The following is a 17738-nucleotide window of genomic DNA, read 5'->3' on the forward strand; positions in this document are numbered from 1 at the left end:
ATAACTATTAAAAACCTTTTGTATGATGGCTGTAGTAGTAGCAACCTGTGACATAGTATCAGAAGATGAAGGCAGATAAATGTGTTTAAATGAGTTCATTGCATCCCAGCCAAGTAAATGACTTTAAAATTGCCAAAAGAAAGAAACAGCTGAAGAGTTAATTTAGTGCTATAGCCATTCCCTCTCTTTCTATGGAGTTGATTGGCCTTTGGAAACCTCACAATGGACCTATGTTTACAATCTGGATTTGATCCAAGCTGTGGATGAAAAGCAGCCGTTGTTTTGTGTCCTTCCTTGGATATTTCGGATTCTGTGTCAGTGATGCAAAACCTAGGCCCATTCCTGTCTGCAGGGACAGTATGTTAGATGTGCTTCAAGGAGAACAAGTTTGTCCCATGGGGTCTAGCAGGATATGGGAAGTGATAACTGAAAACTCTGTGGAAGTGGAGAGGTGGGACTCAGAGCTATATAGAAGTGTGTCATGGATCATTAGCATCCATCTGTACATCCTTTGTGACTTGCAAAATATTGTATGCACATGCAAAGCAGTGTGTAAACTTGAGTCATACATTGGTGATTGGAACATACTATTTGTCATGCTGGAATGTTTAGCTCAGAATTCTGTCTTCCATCCTTAGTCACCCAGTGTTGAGCTACACATTATTGAAATGCATAGTATGCAGTTTAATATGAAGTTTTCTTCATGTAAAATAAAGCTTGCACCTTATTTAGCCTGGATTGAAACCTCAGGATCACAGTGTGAAAGAAAGAGATGCCTAGTTATACCCTTCCCTGACACTGTTCTGAATTTTTTTTAAAAACTTGCCCTTTTGGCACTAAATAGCAAATGGGAAGGAGGAGGAAGAGATCACATTAACGCTGATAAGTACTTTTAAAATGTCATTATTTAGCATGTGGGAGAGGAAAGGTTAAATAGTCACTCTCCTGTGGTCCTGACTAAGATGTAGATATGGCAGGTAGGAAGATAGTTACTTTTTGGTAGGTAGGAAGATAGTTACTTTTAAGAAAACAAAAAAAATCTATATAGAACTGCATGGTGTATATTTCATGCACTGTTATTCCACATTGAAATTTCCATATAGTGATGCCTACCTGCTATCATTAGTTTGTCCATCTATTATCGTATCCAGCTGCCTTGCATGTCTTTTGGTTGAAAGATAGGATGCAATCTGAAAAATAAAAGTCGGACAGAAGTGGGACATAAAAACAGTTGCTTGGTTCTATGTCTATAAAATACTTATATTTTGGAGTGGAATTTTAAGAATATATTAAATGAAGCCATCTGATGGTCTGGTCTGTGGTAAGTAGTCTGGGATTTGCTGGGTTGCATCTGAAAGTCAGGTCTGAAAAGAGAAATCAAGAGGTAGGATTAAAGAGCAAGGGAGAAGTGAGTACCAGTGATTAAGTGAGGGCTGAAGTACAAAACATAGGGCTGAATGTGTCAGAAGCTAGAATGAAGAACAATCAAGGGGTGCAGGAACACATCAAAACACTTAAGGACCATCTTGTTCAAGTAAGATTCCACCAGAATAGGAACTTTTATAATGTTTCCCAGAACCTGCAAAAGTTTGGATTACAACTTCTATAATGCTCCAACCAGCATGGTCAGTCAGCTTGCTGGCTGAGAGATTCTAGGGGTTGTAGTCCAGATGCACAATAACTTCTTTATGCTCTGCTTTTTCCTCTCTAAATGTTTCTACAACTTGTCTGAGTGGTCCAGATAATTCAATACACAGCTTAGTGACTCACTGCATGGGCAGTCTGGCTTAAACCCCAAGAGCTCTTGACACTAATGGACCATGTAGAAGAGATCAAATGGCAGTTTTGATTTAGTGTCATCCTCTTATGATTGCATTGCATGCTCTCTTGCACTTTTAGTTAGTGAAAGAAAACTAGGAAAGAGAGACTAAAAGCAGTCAAGTAAGATAGTTGGGGATGGTCAGAGACGAAGGTTTAAGCAAATGGCTTACATTGTACGTATGTCACATTTATTATTATTTTCATCTTTTGCTTTTCTTCACTTGGCACAATACCAATGATGTATTATCTTGAAAGGGGGAAAATGAGTTTGAGTTGACAGAAACTTTTTAAAATAAAACGAAACAAGTTTTATTATCCATATGAAATTTCCCATTGTGATGGGCTAAAAACTGAATGCACAGAGAAAGCCTTGCAGTGACTCCTAATGAGGTGCAACATATCACCTTTCCACCCAAAATGTTTCCATATATATGGCAAGAGAGAATGGACATACCAAAATCCCATCATCTATTTCCATGCAGTTGGGGATCTGGCTGCTGTGTGTAACAGCTTTAAAAGCTATATTTAATTGACTGGGGCTGATGTTGGTGATTCATTCACAGTTCATTATTTTAAAATTAAGACTTTTTTTTATTAATGCCATTCCAATCTCCATCCAACCTGCATGAAATTTTTAACACCATGCAGGAGAGGCATTGCTTTTTCCTGTCTCTTCTGCAGAGAGAGGGGGAGAAAAACCTCAACAAAATGTCTAATTTCATGGGGGCTGTGTTATGTGTTTATTTTATTAAAATACTATATGGGATGGACAATGGTCTTTTATAACCTTTTCATTTTCTCCCCAACTTTTTATTAACTAAGTTTTTATTAATTCCATGCCAATATCTATTTCACTTTCATAAAATTTTTAACACCTTAGAGAAGCATTTTTTCTGCCTCTTCTGCAGGGAGAGTGGGGGGAAACCTCAATAAAATACCTAATTTCATGGGGGCAGTGTTATGTGTTTATTTTATTAAAATCTTATATGAGGTGGACAATGACCTTTTATAATTTTTTCTCTCATTTTCTTCCCAATGTTTGGTTTCTAGTGTTGGAGAAGAGTGAATTCAAAGATGAGTCTCAGTATTTCCGCTTTCATGCTGATGAGGAGATGGAAGGTACAAGTTCTAAGAGCAAGCCGTTGCGGAACGATTTCAAGCTCATCGAAAACATTTTAGCAAAAAGCTTGTTGGTAAGGGGGAAAAAAATATCAGAAGATATATATTTAATTCTAACAAAAGACCTTACCTTTATCAAAAGCTGTTTGCATGTGTGTAGGTAGAGAGGACTCACATGTTGTAAAGAACTAGAGGAAAAAAAATGTTCCTCTCAGTGCACTGCTGCAGCTGCAACTGTGAGCCAAAATATACTGTAGAAACAATCCAGTTTAAGACCATTTTTACTGCCTTGGCTCAGTGCTAGGGAATTGTGGGATCTGTGTTAGCCTTCTCTGTCAGAGAGCTCTGGTACCAAAACAAACTGTAGTTCCCAGAATTCCCAGGCACTGATCTCAAACTGGATCTCAAACCGGATTATGGCCTTTTACAGATCAGCGAAAAGCGCCGGCCTGTGGGTGGGGTGAAGGCTGAGCGTCCCCGTGATCACAGCCCTCACTGCGCTGCCCGGGCGTCGTCTTGATGTGTGCCCGTTCAGACGGCATGCACCATGATGATGCCCCTTTGGTGCAGCGCCCAAACAGCACTGCACCAAAGGGTCGTAATCAAGCTGTGCAGCGGCTGTGGTGCCCCTTCAAGGCCACAAAAAGGGTTCGGTTTTTCCAGTTCCTTTTTGTGCTCTACGGAGACACCGATATGAGGCATCTGTAGAGCCCCTATGTCTGCAGTGTGTTTTGGCCCTATGTTGCAATGACACCTCCTTACAATGTCAGAAAGAGTTAGTATACCCTGAATCAAGTCAGGACAGTAGGTTTGTGTGTCAGTAGTCTTCCCAAGAGTAATGCTGCATACTTTCCTGCATCATTTCTATTGGAGAAAGTTTAAGGGATACTTGAAACCCATTTGGGAGAAAGGTGAGAGATAAATGCAATAAATAAATAAAATATGTGTGCTAAATTTATGTATTACCCATAGGTAAACTACCACACAGAGGAAGGGATAATGAGCCCGCACCACTTGTTCTGTCCCAGCATAATGTATCATAATGTGTATAGGCTTTTCCACATTCCCTTGATATCTGGGCATTCATCAGGATGTCTGCTTACCTAATGTAAGCTGCTGAATACATGTAGACATATCACATGATTGAGACCTCTTTTTGAAATTCAATTGTTAATGCATAAACATCCCGTTGCTGAAATCAAACTGAATATGTTGATGTCAAAGGGTGGGACCATTGGTGCATGTGACTTTGTGGGCAAAGTCTCCCTTCTTCAAACAGTATGTGTATGGCATATGAATAAGGCTGTACCCAGGAATACATTACATTTGACATGGAGCATCTAATTTCTGCTGAGACATAAATATACCAGTTCTACTGCCCTTTCTCCCCTGTCCCCCTCAGGCTCTATACATAGACGCAGTAAAGACCACCCGGAAACGTCCTTGCCGGAGGGACGCCGCAGCCACCAAACAGCGTGACGTCCCTCTGCAATAAAAAGAACCCATTATTTCCAGGTTCTTCTTGCGGCATTCGGGTTATGTCACGGGTGCACCACTGGAGCACTTGTGATGTAACGGATGCGCAGCAACATGCGGACGCTGCGCGTCCCTTACTCCAAGGTGGCTATGCCCGTGTGGATGGGATGCTGCCATCAGGGCGCCGCCATTACATACTAGCAGTACGTGCTGTTGCTGCTCAGTCCAGAACCCTAGTATCGCTGCCACCACGCCCCTTTTGGCCCACCTGTCTTGGGCCATATAGAGCAACCATAGAGGCTTCCCTAAAGATCTTAGAACCCTAGGAAAAAAAGTAGGATCCTGAAATTATGCCTCTTTGGAGAGACAATTTCTTTGTCATCTTGTGGTATAGAGTCTGATGAGACCAGGTGAAGGTGAGTAGCAGATCTGATATGTTCATCTCTGCTCCTCTTCCTGTGTGCTGAGTTTATCTATAAATAGAATGCCTAAACAGGACTCAAGTGTTTGCTGTAACTTAAATTGTATGCATACAAAGTAGTAACTTCCTTTGCACCTATTTTTTGTCCCTAACCTGATCTGGTGTCTTATATTCTGTTATGTTTATTCTGTCAGCTTTCACTATTTGTTAGTAAGTCTTGATTACTTGTCTACACAATCTTATTTCCTGACAATAGGCCAAAGTCCCTCATTGATAACCAGCAAAAGGGTAAAGTAGTCAGAGAGCCCATGTCAGCACCAAAATAAAAAGCATGTTGGGAAAGAATCCAGAAGTCCATTAAAGGGGGAAAGTGTTTCCTAATGGATGAATTAAATTGCTTTTATGCTACTGTTTTTTCTTAGTACAGCAGGCTTTTGTATCAGTGCTATTGTTTTTACTGAATAGACCACAATGAGATTGCAAAACAATATATATTGTTGTATTTTTCTAATTCATACTACTGTATTCTTAAATTTAATTCTCTGCTTGAGCATTCAACCTTGTGGTATATATATGGATATCATGCTACTTATTCAGTCATTTGATATCAGGAGGTTGTTAAAATAATAGTTCTACTAGGCCTTTTCTAAACTATCAGTCCTCGTTCTCCCCTTCAAAAGAGTCCATGTGTTTCTCATTTGTTATGCATCATCTACAGATATTCCCAGTGGATTACCCTTCTTTTGCAGGGATACTGCGATTTCCTCAATATTTTGACAGCAGTATTACACTACTGAAAAATGTTTCTCTTTCCCTGCATATCATATCCAAGTCTTCTTATGATCACTGTGTGTACCATGGTTTCTGCAGCGTAATGTACCCCTGTTGTTTGTGTGATTTTTAAAAATTATTTAAAAGATTCTTAACCATGCCTTTCCAGCAAACTGTAGTTTGGGGCAGCGTTTAAGAACCAAATGATCGTTCTTAAAACAAGCACAGATTCCTATGCCAGTAGGCACCTCCATGATGTCATTTGCTAATAAGTCCCAAATCCCATTCTCATTTTGTTCTTGCCTGAAATATTTAGGAGTACATCTGATACATGTAAATTGTGTATGATGCCCCTCCATATCCACAAATTATTCATCCACAGATTCAGTCATCCATGGCTGGAAAATATTCACACAATCAATCAATCAATCAATCCAAAAAGCAAACCTTGATTTTGCCATTTTATATAAGGGACACCATTTTACTACTCCAGCATATATAATGGGACTTGAGCATCTACAGATTTTGGTATCCATGGGGTGTCCTGGAACCAAATCCCAATGGATACAAAAGGCCACCTGTATCTTAACATATAAAGAGAATGTGACATACATGTTCGAATGTCTAATTTTTTGCACATGTCTGCATCATATATGAATGTTTTTCAGAGAACACTTTAGATCTGTCTTAAAGAGATAGGTGTACCACAATGTTACAATGTGTAATCAGTACTCGGGAGAAGAGGCTACTGTTAGGAGTGAATATGAAGAAATGAAATAGTTTCCAGTTAGCAAGGGGATCAGGCAAGGCAGTATTCTATCACCCTATTTAATTTGTATGTTAAGAATATACAAAAAGCAGTATTGGACATGGAATAGGGAGGCATGAAAATCGGAGGAATCAGCAGTCTAAGATATGCAGATCACACCGCTAGAAAACTAGTAGCACATATATGGAAAGATTATTGAAGAAAGTCAAGGCAGAACATGCAAAGGCAGCTGAAAAGAAGAAAAATGACCACAGAAAATATACATAATTTTAAAGTAGATGATGAAGAAATCAAATTAGTTTAAGATTTTTCATACTTGGGCTCAGTCACAATCAGAGCAGAGATTGCAGTTAAGAAATAAGAAGAATACCAGTATTTGGAAGGTCAGCTATGAGGTAACTAGACAAGATTCTGAAGTGTAGAGATATATCATTAAATACTAAAGTTAGGATAGTCCATGCCATTGTATTTCCTGTTTCTATGTATGGTTGTGAAATCTGAACAGTAAAGAAAGCTGATAGGGAAAAAACAAACAAACTCATTTTAGATGTGATGCTGGAGAGGAGTTATGAGAATATCCTAGACAAACAAATGGGTTCTAGAACAAATTAAGCCTGAACTCTCTCTGTAAGCCAAGATGACTAAACTGAGGTTGTCGTGTTTTGGCCATATCACAAGAAGAAAGGACTCACTAGAAAGGACTGTAATGCCTGGTAAAGTTGAGAACAATAGAAAAAGATGCAGACCACTTTCCAGATGGTTAGATTCAATCAGAGAAGCCATGAATCTGCAAGAGCTGAGCAAGGCAGCTGAAGATAGGGTGACTTGGAGGTCTCATTCATAGGATTGTCATATGTCAAAGTCAACTTGAAAGCAGTTAACATAAACAAACTTTGGTTTTGTCTTAGCTACTGGTTTAGAAGGGCCATCCACATAATACTGTCTGCTAATGTTTTACATTTGGCTCCAACTGGATAAATCTTATAAGGTTGTTCATCTACCTCCTAGAGGACCATTCAGTTGTGTCACAGAAGGAGATTAAAACACCCATTGCTCTTCAGAATGCTGAGTGAATGAGACAGACCAAAGTAAGTGTCAGCCAGTGACACATCATGCTGAAACTTGTCTTGTAGGCAGCAGATCTAAAGAGCAGCTGCTATTATTGTGCTTCTAAGCTGTGTGGCTGCATTATATTATATCATCAACCCTTTCGTCTGGATTCTTTTTCTGGATCTGCTGTATAACATCAGCAGCACTTATATTTGGATTCCTTTCCCATAGGCGGGGTACAGACCGCCGCTTTGCAGCGGTCTGGCGCCGCCGCCAGAAGGTCCGCGGGGGAGCCGGAGCCTTCAAACGGCCCGACTCCCGCGCGGACCGAAAAAAGAAGCTCCAAAATGGAGCTTCTTTTGGCGTCGCGTTTGCGACGTAGCGAGGCGCCAGGGGCGCGCTCGCTACGTCAGCAGCGGCGCGACGCGTCTGGACGCTCAGCGTCCAGTACGTAAAGATGGCGCCGGCCATGTAGAAAGGCCGGCGCCATCTTGTACGGACGGAGTCCGTACGAGGCCCAGGGGCGTCTAAAAGAGACGCCCCTTTTTTAAAATGGGACGTCCTCCGGACGTCCCAAAGGGCCGTCTAGAAAGCCCCATAGTTAGTTTTAAATGAGAGGAAAGGTAGATCTTCTGATTATTGTGGCTTTGGCAACATGCTAGATTTTTACAGTAATTGCCAAGTTGCATATAGAGAAATTAGCACTTTCTCTATCCACCTCCAGTCATTTATCCCTCTTTCTGACCTTACACTAGAAGGAACAGCAAATATTTTCTGCCAAGTAAAATGTGTAGTTGCCAAAGGAAAATTATTCCAGTATGAAGCAAATACTTTTCAAACAAATACTTAATTTCATTTGCTTGTGCAATTGTTCCTGTTCATGGACATAAATCATGCCATGCTGAAAAAATATACAAAATTCTTTGCATATTTCAAGGAAAATTAAAGCTTAGGCTTACTTCCAGATACTAAAAATGTAGCCATGTCAGGATATTTCCTCTGTAATTTATAAACAATGTTTCATAACCTGAATGTAAGGCTCTTGGGTTGGTAATTCCAGGAAGTTTTATCCTGAAAGAAATAGTTGAAATGGGTTTAGAGATGGCTGTTTATAAAAGCTATAGAGCATTAAAATTTTTTTTTTGATTGATTGATTTTAAGCACTTATAACCTGCCGTCAATTATTTTTAAGTCCAAGACAGTTCACAATAAAACACTCAAAAACAGCAATAAATTCATATAATCTGTAATAAAATATTTAGTGAAACAACAGGCTAAAATAGCAACAAGAGAAATGCAACAAAATTTAAGCCACAGTAGCACAAAAAAGAACTCACAGGGGTGAGTTGGTTATACTATTTAAGCCAATGAAAAGAACTTGACTAGCTACCTAAAGCTAAGTAGGCATTGTGCTCCATGAGTAGCAATATAATAAAAGGACAAAGTTATGGACCCACCACAGAAAAGGACTTGACTCTAATCACCAGTTGCCTAATCTCTGAAAGTAGGAACTGCTAAACAGGCCTTATGATGATGATCTTACAGAAGGGTTGGGAATCATAGGGTTCATGGGTCACATCTAGTCTTATGTTTTTACAGCTTCACTTTGTCCTTAAAATATGAAATAGAAGGATCATGTCTCCGGGAGTGACATTTTCCTCTAAAATAAGAGGCACACATCCACATCTCACTTCAGGAACCATACCCTATTTTTTAAATCAAGTAGTGATCTTCCAGTCAGTTCCAGTTTCACTATGAGATACTTGTATGGCTTGTGGCAGGTTGGAAGACTCTGGAAAATGTTCCATGTTAGTACAGAACTTGTAGATTCATAGCAAAGCTAGATTCATAGAGTGTGTTTACTGGTGGACATTTTGCTCATGTTAAGTTGGATTATGCAGCAAACAGCATAGACATCCTATTGTAACAGAAATATACCCCACTCCCATATTTTTTTTAAAAAAATGGTTAGCCCAATCAGCAATAGAGATGCTTCCATGAAAGCAGGCTTAGACGTGTGACTGATCGAGGGTCAGCCCTGGTTTGTATTTGATGGAAAACCAGGTACTGTAGGCTATATTTCCGAGTATTCCTTGGCTAAGAAAACTGTGAAATTCATAAGATTATCATACACTGACAGATGATTTGAACGCACACACATACTAATAGCCTACCACATTAAGCTTTAGGGAGAAGATGAATTGATATATAAATAAAAACAGCGCTACCATTCATTTAGTCACACATCCCATAATGCATTGCTTTATACATTCTACTAATCTTGTGAAGCCCTCTTAAGTTCCATTTTTCATGTACAAGAGGTTAAAACAATCTACTGATCTTTTCATTGATACTATTTGAAGCCTGCTATAGATCATCAGATAATATCACAAGTGCTTTCTTTTGTTTCACTTCTTAAGGGTCAAGGTTTCCTGGGGCTTTCACCATGTGAATGTATTTTGAATTGTAAAGCTAATTATAGCCTTCATGTAATGGCTTTGGAAAACAGTGGTTCTAAGCATCACATTCTTTTTGTTAATGAAGCAAGCAATCTTTTAACTTTGCTAAATGAAAAATTCCAAACTCAGAGAGGGGATGTGCCCATCCAATTTCACTTGAATCAAGAACATATGACCAGAATCTGGGGGATGGGGGATGAACAGGTTTGTATTGGAAGATGAAGTGAGGCCTCTTGAAAATATGCAAGACGTTTTACCAGTGAGATTCCTAGTTTCAGTAGACTCTTTGTTTTGTAGCATTGTTTCAAGAGTTATCATGGGGAGGATCCCATCACAGAGATAGATTTTTTTTTCCTGTGCTATCTCCTTTTCACTCCACTATCTCATACATAAGTTGTTTTTCCCCTTTGCCTTCAGATACAACCTTTAGAATGTCATTTTCTACCTGAGTATCAGTTTCTATATTGAATTGAATGATTTGATTCTTTAATAATTGTATCATTCCTGTTGTTATTCTCAACCTGAATAGAACTATTCAGTTAATTTGATCTAATTCTGGGGTTGTTGTTAACCACCCTCAAGTACAGTAGATCTCAACTCATGGCGACCCTGTGGATGAGATAGCTCCCTCTATCCTCCTCTACTCTTCCCAGTTTCTGCAGATTCATATCTGTGACCTCCTTAATTGAGTCTATTCATCTAACATGCGGTCTTCTTATTGACTTTTCTAATGAGTCGTATCTTCTCATGATGTGAGTATGGCCTCAATTTAGTTGTCTTTGCCTCCAGGAAAATTTCAGGCTTGATCTCCTCTAGGACCCACTTATAAGTTCTTTTTGCTCTCCATGGTATCCACTGCACTTTTCTCCAGCACCACATCGCAAATGAATTTATTTTCTTTTTGTCTATTTTCTTAATTGTCCAGCACTCACATCCATGCATGGTAATGGGGAATACAATTGCATGTATGATTCTGACTTTTATGCTTAGTTGTATATCTTTCTTTTTAGGGCGTTTTCTAGTCCTTTAACAGCTGCTCTCTCTCTTCTTAGTCTTCTTCTGATTTTTTGACTGCAGTCCTCATTCTGATCTATGTTTGAGCCCAAGTATAGGAACTCTTTTACTATTTCTATTTCTTCATTGTCTAGATTGAATTTGATAAGCTCCTTTGTGGTCATTATTTTTGTTTTCTTTATGTTCATCAGTAAGCCTGCCTTTGCACTTTCTTCCTTAACCTTTCTCATTAGTTACTCTAGGTCTTCAATGTCTTCTGCTAATAGTATTGTGCCGTCTGCATATCTTAGATTGTTCATGTTCCTTTCTCCTATTTTAATTCCTCCTTCTTCTGTGTTCAAGCCTACTCTTCGTATCATACGTTATGCATACAATTTGAAAAGATAGGGTGACAGGATGCATGTCTGACCCTTTGTTAATTGGGAACCATTCTGTTTCTCTGTGTTCTGTTCTAACTGTTGCCTCTTTTCTTACATACAGATTCTTCATCAGGATTATTAGAAGTGCTGACATTCCCGTGTCTTTAAGGGCATTCCATAGCCTTTCACGATCTATTCAATCAAAGGCTTTACTATTATCTATAAAGCACTTGTTAATTTTCTTTTGGAATTCCCTGATGTACTCTATTATCCATTGTATGTTTGCAGTGTGGTCCCTAGTGCCTCATCATCTTTTGAACCCTGCTTGGACCTCTGGGATTTCTCTCTCTATGTATGGTTGGAGTCTATTTTGCAGAATTTTGAGCATGATTTTGCTTGTGTGGGAGATTAGTGCTATGGTCCTATAGTTGCTGCAGTTTTTTGTGTCTCCTTTCTTGTGGATGGGAATGTATATTAATCATAGAAATCAACTCTGGGTGCTGTGGTTCAAATTCCAGCTTGGCCATGGAGATCCACTGGATGACCTTGGGCACGTCACATTCTCGCAGCCTCAGAGGAAGGCAATATCAAAGCCCCTCTGAACAAATCTTGTTAAGGAAACCTTGTGATACAGTCTACCCTCCCCATACACAAGGGATCTGTTCTGAACTCCCCCCCCCCATGAGAAAAACAGTGTCTTAAGTCAGGAACAACTTGAAGGCACACAACAAATATGTTGATACTTCATTAAACAATTAATTCAATGGAATTTCTCTAGTTAGGACTAACCAACAGGATTGAAGCCAATATTTTCTTTTCTTTAATTTTCTGAAATTATGAGCCATTGCAATAAAAGGAAATTGATGATGAACTAATACTAACATATAAAAATAAAGGTATCCATGAGGATCTGTAACAACAAAAGAAAGGCCAAAATCCATATGTGAACAATGCTCTTATTAGAATCAACCATAATTTCACAATAGTGCAACTTTCTGAGTTCTATGCCCTTCTCATTTTTTAAAAAAAGGCTTAGTCTATTGAAGAATTCTAGAGAGCTTGAAAACGTGCACACTATTGTGAAATTGTAAAGATACTGCCTGCCTGAAGATTTTGAACTTGATTTTATAAGAACATGATGACTCTCTTTTCCTGTCTTTTCAATCAGTCCTGAAGTACTATAACTGGAACAAGATAAATGTAGATGGGGTGATGTTTAATTCCTGGCAGATTGCAGATTGCATGACCATTTCATATATTGTGGCAACATATATATATATATATATATATATATATATATATATATATATATTAGGATTTTATAATCTATGCTTAAACAAAGCTTTTAGAACACAGATATTGCAAAAACATTAAAGCATACTAGCCCAAAATTAACAACCTCAAGTTAAGGTTCAACTTTGCTCTCCCTCTTCCCTGTAGTGCAGGTGAGATAAAAGCAAAATAACAACAGAGATGGTGTACTGATGTTCTTTATTAATAGAGCTCCATAATTAGGGTACTCAAATTAGCTTCCATTAAAGAAGAGGGTCAAATTAGAACCCCATCTGAAGATCTTAGCATAAGGGACATATTGCATCACAGCTCAAAATGTTACTTTTGGCACTGCTTCTGAGAGTTGTAGTGCCAGATGTAACTTTCCAAAATGTAAATTTCCCAAGTTCTGCAGTTTATATAGGAGGAAGCATGCCTAAAATAATTCTTACCATAGCCATTTAGAGTTTTAAAGGTTAAGAACAGAAATGCATTCAGGAGCCAATCCAAATCTTAGTCACGACCATCAGCTCACACCTCCAAACAAAAGTGTTGCCATATATGTAATGAGCTGAAGCTGCTGGGTTTTCAAGGGGTGTAATCTCATACAGTAGTTTTAACTTGGGAATTACTAAAATGTGTAAACGAGAAATGCTAATACTCGGATGAAGAACAGAGACTTGGAAACTGACTTTGTGAACTTCAAAGTTGAGCACTTTACAAGCTTTTATTCTTTGGTTTTGATTTTGACAAGAGATTTCCAGACTTTGCCCTCTCCCGCCCTCTCTACCATCTTTTCCCAATCTCACAAATCCACCCAAAGTTCATTAACTCAGTGAGAACAGCAAGGCAAATGGGAAGAAGAGCAGACTGTGGCTGTATAGACGGTCCCTAAAGGGTGGCAGGATGCCGCCCTTTTCCTTGCCAATTGGGGCCACGGCAGTTGCACACCATGGCCCTAATCTGGCCTTTCTGCAGCACAAAAAGGAGCTGCAAAAAGTGGCTCCTTTTTGAACCGTGGAATGGGTGCCCTAGTTGCTGCTGCGGAGCCTTTTCACTGGTTCTTTGGTGCAATCTCATGTAAGCGCTCTGCTGAAGACACAGCATGATGCCAGCCACCGTCTAGTCAGGCGGGTGGCGTGGGGGCAGCACCCGAGTGGCCAGTGTGCAGACGCCATGCCTCCATTCTGGCTTGAGGCTGGCTCTTTATGCTGGTCTGTTGAGGCTCAGAGATAGTTATTTTCTCCTTTCTTCCCCTCCCCTTGCCTCTTTGTTATTCCTGCATCCTTGCTAATATTAAAATGGAGTACAGGACATGGTGGAGATGTAGTTGTCCCAAACATTTTCCCTCCTGTCTGTAGTCTTCTGTGCCCAGTCTCCTTATTTGTAAGTGTGAAGTGGCAACTAGGAAAGGTGGGGACCTCCCTCTACTCCCTGAAGCTAATTGCTGAGGACTTTTTCTCTTTTGCTCTGTGATACTGGGAGGTAAACATGGAATAGAGGAATGTGCTCGGACAGAGCAGGGGGAGATGAAGGTGGGAAAGAACAAGCGTCAACATCTCTTTCTTCTGTGCTGTTTTAAAACTTGCGGTAAGACCTCTCCACTTCCTCTTTTCTAGAGCAGGCATGTGAAATGAAACATATGCCTGCCACTGTCATGTCTAATTTGGCTCCCAATCTGTTTGATTCTCAATCTGTTTTTATTTGATCTGATTTTTGTATCAATCAGTTCATTGTGTATAGAGTTTAAAAAATGCACACTTAACATTATTTGTATTTCTTCCTGAGCATATGTCACCCCACTTAACAAGCAGTCACATTATTGAAAACCTTAGTCACTTAGAAGAGTAGATGAAAATAGTTGGCTAAAGAAGCATATTGTTCATTATTATCTTCTAATGGTTAAGTTCTTCACAACTTTTTTTTTCATTTATTACTGTAAAGTAATGGAAACAGATATAAAGATTTTGTTTCCAGTTGATACTGAGGCTCATGAAGAAGGAGATAGCTGACTGTTGCATAATTCATGACCAAACTCATTAATTTGTTAAATAGTCCACAGTTTCACGACTGATGTGTTGTTTTTTCCCATTACTCATTCCAGGTTTTGCCAGAAGAAGATGACTATGGATTTGATATAGAAGAAAAGAACAAAAGTATTGTGGTGAAGACTGTTCGTCGGGGCTCACATGCAGAGGTGAAATTTTGTGTTATTTATAGACAGTTCACCCTTTGGCATTAGGAAGAAAAAGTACCTTTGTGGTGCTCCCCAACTATCACACAGAAGTTCAATTTCATTTTAATGGCAAACTCACTATAATTATCTTTAGTTGCTCTTGCAATAAGTTGCCTTTATTGCTTTCTGGTTCCTGAAATCTTTATTTTTATTTATTATTCTTAAAGAGTATTTGCATCAAGTGACATGACAGTGTTCTACTCTGTCAGTGCAACATGCTAGGTTGTAGATGTAGACCACTGAGTCAACCATAAGAATCTGTTTCCACCTCATCCTCTAAGAAGAGGCTGACACTTGAATTTTTCCTCCTCATAGAACAAAAAACATTTGGTTGGAGGGCAGAAAGGCTTTTAAGATAAGGAAAATAGAGTAGGATGAAAGAGTGAAATATTCTAACACCCACTTGTCCAAAATAATTTCCTTTTTTTTTTCAAATTAGCATCTCTTTGTAACTGCTTTGAAGTTAACAATGGCCCGAGACAGAGGGCCAGGAAGCGCCGGCATGGGGCTGATAGTTGGGTTAGGAAGCGCTCAGGAACCGTACGCTCCCTAACCCTACTACGTGTGAGTGCTGCCATGATTATGCAGCCCCGCTCACATGGGGCGTGTATCCATGATGTATCCTGTGCAACATGTCCAAACACGTCGCCACTCCACTACTTATGGTACCTTACCAGTGACACAGAAAGGAGTTCCATTTCGGAGCTCCTTTTTGGCACGCACATAATTTTGCTGCTTCTCCATGGCCCAGAAAAATGCCAGATCAGGGCTGCAGGGCTGCCGGCAAGGCTGCCTTGGTCCCAATCCACTGTGAAAAGGGGCGGCTGCAGGCCACCCCTTTAGCATTTGTCTGTACAGCCCCATAAAAATACTATATGAAATCCTGAGCCTGATAACCAGTCAAGTAGTGTGGGAGGTTCAGCTGCAGATGTTTGACTCCCAAGTCATCTAGGCCTTTAAAGATAATCATTGGCACTTTGACTTGCACCAAGATGAGTTGTTAACTGCCCTCAAATGTACCCCAAGTCATCCAAGATTCCCTGTCCTCCACTGCTCTGCTTTGCTGTTGTTAACTGCTTTCACATCAGTCTCAACCCATGGCAACCCTATGGATGAGACATATGCAGGTCCCCCTGTCCTCTATTGCTCTTCCCAGCTCTGTGGTCTCTTTAATAAAGTCCATCCATCTAGCATGCGGCCTTCCTCTCTTTCTACTTCCCTCCACCTTTTCTAACATTATTGTCTTTTCCAACAATTCATGCTTTCTCCTGATGTGTCCAAAGTATGACAGTCTTAAGTCTTGTCATCTTGGCCTCTAGGGATATTTCTGGCTTGATCTGCTCTAGGACCCATTTGTTTGTCCTTTTGACTGTCCATGGAATCCTCAGCACTCTTCTCCAGCACCACATCTTAAATGAGTTGATTTTCCTCTTATCTTCTTTCTTGACTGTCCACTTCTCATATCCATATATGGTAATAGGGAATACAATGGCTTGTATGATTCTGATTTTTGTGCTGAGTTGAATGTCTTTGCATTTTAGGATCTTTTCTAGTTCTTTCATCGCCACTCTCCCCATTCTTAATTTTCTTCTGATTTCCTGGCTGCAGTTCCTGTTCTGATCAGTGTTTAATCCCAGATATGAGAACTCTTTTACTATTTCTATTTCCTCATTATGTAGTTTGAATGTGTGTAAGTTTTCTGTGGTCATTTTTTTCTCTTTATGTTCAACAGTAAGCCTGCCTCTGCACTTTCTTCTTTGATCTTCCTTGGTAATTGTTCCATGTCTGTGATGTTATCTTCTAGTATTATGGTATTGTCATCATATCTCAGATTGTTGATATTTCTTCCTCCTATTTTCACTCCTCCCTCTTCCATGTCCAAGCCTTCTTTCCTTACAATATGTTCTGTATATAAGTTGAATAGGTAGGGTGATAGGATGCAGCCTTGTCTAACTCCTTTGCCAGTTGCTCTGCTTACGTCCTGTAAATTCAGGCTATTGTCCTCCCTGACTGAGTCTATCTGTCTCATGATGTGGCCAAACTATGACAGCCTCAATTTGATCATCTTGGCTTCCAAGGAGAGTTCAGGTTTGATCTGTTCAATGACCTATTTGTTTGTTTTTTGGCTGTTCACATGTATCCTCAACACTCTTCTCCAGCACCACATCTCAAATGAGTTGACTTTCTTCTTACCTGCTTTCTTCACTGTCCAGCTCTCACATCTGTACATAATGATGGGGAATACAATGGCTTGGATGATTCTAACTTTAGTGCTCAATTGTATATTTTTACTTTAGGATCTTGTCTGTTTTCATAGCTGCCTTTTCCATTCCTAGTCTTCTTCTGATTTTGTGACTGCAGTCTCTGTTCTAATCAATATTTGATCCAAGGTACAGGAAATCTTTAACTATTTCTGTTTCGTCATTGTCTATGTTGAATTTGTGTAGATCCTCCATGGTTATTATTTTTGCTTCCTTTATGTTCAGCAGTAAGCCTGTCTTGGACTTTCTTCTTTACAATGCTTAGGAATTGTCCAAGTCTGTGTTGTTTTCTGCTAGTGGTATGTTGTCATCCACATATCTTACACTATTGCTCTTGCCAAGAAAGCCCCATTAGGGTTTCCATAAGCTGGAAATGATTTGAAGGAACAGAACAACAATAACAACAACTCCACTGCTAGATAGTGTATGTGTATGATTTAATAGTTTGTGAAGAGAGGAGGAGGGGAGGAACATTAGTATTGAGGTAACAAAAGAGGAAAACCTCAAGGCACAAGTGATAAGAGAGACAAGTGTCTCTCTTATCTCCAGAGTTACTTGCATTTCTCTGTGGGTTTGTTTGTTTGTTTTGGTGTGTGTGTCTCCAGGATAGGTTTACCCTGATGGAAATTTGTCTTGATAAGCAGTCTCATTTATTTGTTTATGTGATGTTGTTCCTCCCAGAAGTTAACAAGGACTGGGTAGGTTCGGGG

The 17738-nt window shown here is 39.5% G+C and overlaps 1 protein-coding gene across 2 annotated transcripts in view; it reads left to right on the top strand.

Moving 5' to 3' along the window:
* PREX1 (phosphatidylinositol-3,4,5-trisphosphate dependent Rac exchange factor 1) overlaps positions 1–17738 on the top strand; it is a 323175-nt gene that overhangs the window by 237067 nt on the left and 68370 nt on the right. For both annotated transcript variants that reach the window (XM_042464631.1, XM_042464630.1), the window contains 2 exons: positions 2872–3014; positions 14636–14728. In XM_042464631.1, the coding sequence (XP_042320565.1) occupies positions 2872–3014; positions 14636–14728 (236 nt within the window). The remainder of the gene's footprint in view (positions 1–2871; positions 3015–14635; positions 14729–17738) is intronic.

Source organism: Sceloporus undulatus, chromosome 4, assembly GCF_019175285.1.
Source record: "Sceloporus undulatus isolate JIND9_A2432 ecotype Alabama chromosome 4, SceUnd_v1.1, whole genome shotgun sequence".
NCBI classification, from domain to species: Eukaryota; Metazoa; Chordata; class Lepidosauria; order Squamata; family Phrynosomatidae; genus Sceloporus; species Sceloporus undulatus.